Source organism: Mesoplodon densirostris, chromosome 1 (assembly GCF_025265405.1).
Source record: "Mesoplodon densirostris isolate mMesDen1 chromosome 1, mMesDen1 primary haplotype, whole genome shotgun sequence".
Lineage (NCBI taxonomy): Eukaryota > Metazoa > Chordata > Mammalia > Artiodactyla > Ziphiidae > Mesoplodon > Mesoplodon densirostris.
The window spans coordinates 78,681,945-78,687,765 of record NC_082661.1 but is presented as its reverse complement, the minus strand read 5'-3'; the positions used below and the strand labels follow the sequence as shown (position 1 = coordinate 78,687,765).

Genomic DNA, 5,821 nt, shown 5'->3' with positions numbered 1-5,821 from the left:
TGGACCTATGAGAAATTCACACACCCTTAGCAGAGCAAATGATAAGAGTCTTGACTTCTCCATTGTCATCCTCTTCCTTAGCCTACCATCACATCTCTTTAATTCACAGGGACAGGTCAGCAAGTCTTAGCAGATAGTCATTCTGCAACTAAAAGACCAGTTGCTCCTCTTGGAGGGACTAAAAAATTCTATTCAACAATCTCTAAGAGAATCTCCTCTTGCCATCTTGACTTGAAGGCTAGGACAGTAATTTTCCATGAATACTAACTATATTCCCCACAAGCCCAATGACTTCAAAACCTGCTCTTCTCTACCTCCAGTTGTCTCCATATACTGGTGGTTGGGGGTGGGGGAGCATGGAAGAGGGATGGGCCTGGATGGGGGTTATAGCCCCTTTTCTTCTGCTTTTCATTAGATCTTGTGAGAGATATTGATCCCCAGAGCCTCTCTTTATTTTTTTTATTTTTATTTTTATTTTTTTAAATTTATTTGTGTAAGCATTCAGACATGTTTAGGTGGGAAAGATGATACGCAGATTTCACTACAAGGTGCAACAGAAAACCCTACTGGAAGGACGGTACAGCTGGCGCAGGACTGGCAGGGCACGAATGAAAGTGAGACGAGAACGCTTCATCGGGGAGAAATTTAAAATAATAATTTAAAGCTTCATGAGGCAAGGTATGTTCCAATTTAAAACACTAAGAAATAGTACCATCGATGAAAAAGGAAATCAACTTCTAAGTGTACCAAAAGGGTTGTAGGGCAAACAAGAGGAAAATTTGCATTTGTTGAGGTACAAATATAGGAGTGTTCCATAAGGGGGGCGTTAATTATTATTAATGGCAAACCCTGCAAATACAAAGTCAAACCCAAATCACTGGTCACATAATTCAAAATTTACATGTAATAAAGGCAAGGCAATAGACTCAAGTTACGGTCTGTCAAATATTTACCCCACTGACAGTATCTACAGAAGCACTTGGCCAGTGTGTACACAGTGATCCCTATGCACGCCAAAAGGGTTTCCTTAAAAATGACACTATATACAAATCTGTACACTGATCCATCAGAGCGATTCTCCGTCTCCCAGGGAGGGGGAGTTATCAACGTAAAGCAGGATACCTGAGGTTTCATTTCTTCAGTCACCTTATCATAATCCCAAATATACATTTCAGGGTTTATTTTTGTTTCTAAAGACACTTTGCTTGATATGTGCACTATGGTTAGAATTAAAAACAAGAATAATAAAATAAAATGCTCGCTCGCAGGAGCTGACCCTCCCCACCCCATCTGGAGACTTCATCAGGCCCTGGACAGGCGACCTCGCTGTGGGGGGGATGGCCCCCCCCGCGATGGTGCACCTCTTCAGCAAAGTCAGCAAAGGCTCTCATTGACTTTTAAAAAGGAGGAGGATGAAGAAGAAAAAAAGGAAAAAAAACAAAACCCAAATGCCAAAGGAATTTCAGTGGGATGAAGTTCCTCCACCACTTAGAGAGTATCTCTGCAGCCGCTGCACGAGCTGGGCCACCATGGTGTCCGAGATGCCGGGGCAGGCCTCCTCTGCCAGGTAGATGGCCCCGCACAGCTCCTCGATGGACCGCAGGTTGCCTCCACACGCCTGTCCCTTCTCCTTCAACTCTGCAAACAGTGGAGAAATAATTGTAGATAAACACTGAGAGAAAGGCCTCTTTGGGATGTCTTTCATCTTATTTCTTTCTAAATCCGACGGCTGAAGAGCTCCATTCTCAAGACTCTTTGGATCTTTCTCCCGGATCGTGAAGATCCAGTCCCCTGAGTCGCTGCCTCCGGATGCTTGGCCATCTGTGTCCGTTTCCGTGTCCGAGTCATCGGAGCTGGAGTCTTCGTGACTCTGTTTGGCCTTCCACCTCTTGTACCTGTCGATGAACTCAGTCAAGTAGGATGTTTTCTTTGCATTGCGGATTATGAACTTGTGCTTCAGTAACTCCTTAGCGGTGGGTCTAAAGCTCGGCTCCTTATTCAAACAGGCCTCCACAAACTCCTTGAGGGGTTTGCTGTAGTTTCCTTCCAGCGTCGGGGGGTTGTTCTTTGGAATGAGGAATAAAACCTTCATGGGATGCAGCTCAGAATGCGGAGGCTCCCCCTTGGCAAGCTCGATCGCCCTTATGCCCAGGGACCAGATGTCTGCCTTTGAGTCGTAGGCCGACTGCTTGATGACTTCAGGCGCCATCCAGAAAGGGGTGCCCACGAAGGTGTTTCTCTTTATCTGGGTGTCTGTCAGCTGGCCCGCCATGCCAAAATCCGCCAGCTTCACCTCTCCGTGTTCAGAGAGCAGGACGTTGTCAGCTTTAATATCTCTATGAATTTTCTTCTCCGAATGCAAATAATCAAGTCCTTTCAGTATTTCTCTTAATATAGTAGCAATCTGGGTTTCATCTAAAGGGCCAGGTTCTAATAAGTCCAGTGCGGAGCCTCCACCAAGATACTCCATTATTATCCATAATTTAGTGTCCTCCGTGGAAGTCTGTCCATGTTGGGGGCATGTGCCCCCTGTCCATCGGGCTGCCATCCCTTTGAGGAGAGGGAGACATGGATGGGAACCAAAGGATCTTCTAAAGGCAAGTTCTTACCGCAAGCTGGCCCAAAGGTCCCTTCAGATAGGATCCATAATATTTGGTTACGTAGGGACTGTCACACTGACTCAGCACTGTGATCTCCTGCTGAATGTTCTCTATCTCATCTTCAGCCTCTTCCAGATCAATGATTTTTATGGCGACCACTTTCTGAGTCCGATTGTCAATGCCCTTGAACACCTCGCCAAAAGAGCCCTTCCTGATTTTCTCCAGTTTGGTAAAAAGCTCTTCTGGATCTGCTTTCAGGTTCTGCTTTTCTTCACCTGGGAAAATCACGTCGGAGCAGGGGATGGGGTGTCCCCCGCGAAGCTCACATTTCTAGTCTTTTCCTCTCCAACTCCTTCCTCTCCTACCTCGCTGGCCAAGGACACCCATCCAGAGCCTCTCTTTAGAATGTGGTTTAATAGCCCCTCTTTGTCCTGGAGTCTGAACTCTAGTCAGGTCAGTATAATGAACAAATTAAGTTAATATATTGCAAAGTTGCATGTCCATGTTGCTTGAATTGTTCTACTCAGTATTGTTGCATGGGGAAAATTACGGACTAGAATAGGCAAAGTGTCATGTTCCTGTGGTCTGTGTGGGATCCAAGCAGTGAGATCATCACATTGCTTAGTGTCCTCTCCCTGTTCTTATTACTGCCCTGGAGGGTTAGGCTGGTTCATGTGGAAGGGAATCAAAAGACTTGAATCTTTATCTGCACATCAAACACAAAGTTTTATAGAATGTATGCAGTATTGTGCTGTTAAACTGGTCTCCCAAACAAACAAAAATCCCCCATCCCTACCCCAACCCCAAACCAAACCAAACCAAACCAAAACCACTGATATGTGTAGTGTTTGATGACTTCAGGGTGTAAATATCCACTATGCAGATTTCAGCCTACTGATGTGAAGTCACTGAATGGGGAGTAGGAAAGAGATTCACGTAATCGGCTCTGGTAATAAGGTACAAGCTGGCTGCAGTGCATATTGACTCTATGTTTGTTTGGCACGGCTCTACGGAGTCTGATAGAAATTACAGTAACCCTTCTGATATGTTCCACCCAAGCTATCTGTTGGAGCTCTTGCTAATTAAAAAAAAAAAAAAAAGAGTAAAAGTTATTCTCTGAGATGAGGCAAAATGGAATGGGCTTGTAAACAGAGCAACAGGAAAATGTTAGGACAGTTTTCTTGGGGGGGAAGCAGAGCTAGGTAACAAGGCAAGAAGCTGGATTTCCCAGAAAAATGGGTGAAATCTATGGTAGTTGAGTAACCAAACACTAACAACTTTTAAGAACAGGCTGCCTAGTATGTGTTAGTAGTTTTCTTGTCACTGGCCCAAACTTCCAGTGTTAGTAGTTTTCTTGTCACTGGCCCAAACTTTCAGTTAGGTTGACTATAAACGAAAAAGGTCTTTATGAGCTATTGTTAGATAAATGAATAAGAGGGTCTGTGTCCCACGTCTGGACCTGTGCACGGTGGATAAAGGAGAACTAGACAGAAGGCAAGAATCTAATGAGGTTCAGAGGGCAGGAACAAGACTAGAGGGAATCCTGAGAAGGAAAGACATGGGGTTTCCTAGAAGCCTTGGGGAGGCCATTGAACCTTTGCCTGACATGTAATGGGGGCATTTGCCAGTTTTATTTTTGACAGAAAGATGACCTTAGCTGACATTTGGATGTTATTTATTCTATTATTAAAAATAATTATAACTTTATTTTTGTTTATTTGCTCTGGCAAAGGTTGTAATTTATTACTATAATTGTGTTTCTGTTATTTCCTCATATATTTAACAGTCTTGTTTTATATATGGTTTTGTTATACTATTTGAGGCATCAGAATTCATGGCTGTTAAAACGTTTTTGTGTAAATTTTATTAGGTAAAATTTCTTTTTGCTTACCCAAGAATATGGTGTGCTTTTTCATTTGTTCAGATCTTCTTTAGTATCTCTCAGGCAGTTAAAAAGTATTTCTTTGTAGATCTTAATATTTCTTCTTAAACATTCCTAGGTATGACAGAGACCTGTAGTTGTCCCCTAATGTCATTTCTCCCCTTCTTTGTCTGCAGTGGAAGCCCTGAATTTTAGCTGGCACTTGGCCACCCAGAATGAAGGCTTTATTTTATAGCTTCCCTTGTAGGTTTTGCACAGTGAGATACAAATGGAGGTGGTATGTGCAGTTTTGAGGAGTGTTCTTTAAAGGAGAAGACATGTTCTTCACTCTCCTCTTTCTTTTGGTGAGAATGGGACACTGGCTGGAGCAGAAAGCTGGAAGGAGCCAGGACCCTTAGGGATCTGTGGGAGTGCTATTCTAGTCTTGGGCTACTGACCAGTGGAATTTTCATATGAAACAATAACCACTTGTGTATCTAAGCCCTGTTTATTTGGGTTTTATGTTGATGTAGCTGGGCCTAATACTAATTTATATAGAAAACATTTTTTAAAAATCTCTTTTTATTGGTATTTTAAGTGAAGTGTTTTCCCCACTCTATCTTCTAATTGATTATTATCTCTATGTATAAATTGATATATTCACTTTTTGTCTTACTACATGACTGAATTTTCATATTGTTTGCAGTAGTTAGGGAACAAGGATGGAATACAGAAAAAAGGGAAGCACTGGTTTATGTGATAGCTTTAGCACTTGAAAGATATGGGGGACAATGTTTATTATAACAATAGTAGAGATGATTTGCATTTGTTAACTGCTACAGAAGTTTCACAGAAAAAGAATGACAGGCTCAGACAGAGACTACTGACTACCTAACTACCAACTTAGGGCACTTCATGAAAGCCAGAAAGCTTACAGAGCAATATTTAAAGAGAGCCTCATCTCCTGCAACTAGAGAGCCACCTGAGCTGAAAATTCGGCCTGAAATTTGATTTTAAGACTGGCAGAGTTACAAGAGATTGAATTAATAGCCCTAGCTAGTCATCTACGCTAAAGCCAAGGACCTGGAATGGGGACACTTGGGTAGATGCTCTTGAGAACCACAAGCTCCCAGGCTGGTTAACCACCTTCCCTTTGTGGGAGGATAGCAGCCTCCCAGTGCATGGAGGCAAAGGCCTTATCTGAAGCAGATTTCTGGAGAAAGATATTTATTCTCCTCATGATCTTTTACTATCTACCCTTATTTTTTCTAAGTCAGTAGAGCCGGGTCTCAGTGTGGTCTTTCCAGGGAAGCACTCCTTGTTCAGGAGGTGTGTGCTGGAGGGTATGGCTCATATTTAC

At 42.9% G+C, this 5,821-nt stretch overlaps 1 protein-coding gene across 1 annotated transcript; it reads right to left on the bottom strand.

Moving 5' to 3' along the window:
- Positions 1-482: 482 nt before the first annotated feature.
- LOC132483313 (serine/threonine-protein kinase 24-like) lies at positions 483-2,600 on the bottom strand. The gene has a single exon (XM_060088596.1). The coding sequence runs from the start codon at positions 2,546-2,548 to the stop codon at positions 1,463-1,465; it is 1,086 nt and encodes a 361-aa protein (XP_059944579.1). The 5' UTR covers positions 2,549-2,600; the 3' UTR covers positions 483-1,462.
- Between the last annotated feature and the right edge of the window lie 3,221 nt (positions 2,601-5,821).

What these genes read in the sequence shown, in the direction of transcription:
- LOC132483313 (XM_060088596.1), bottom strand. Translation starts at nt 2,548, where the DNA reads ATGGCAGCCCGATGGACAGGGGGCACATGCCCCCAACATGGACAGACT.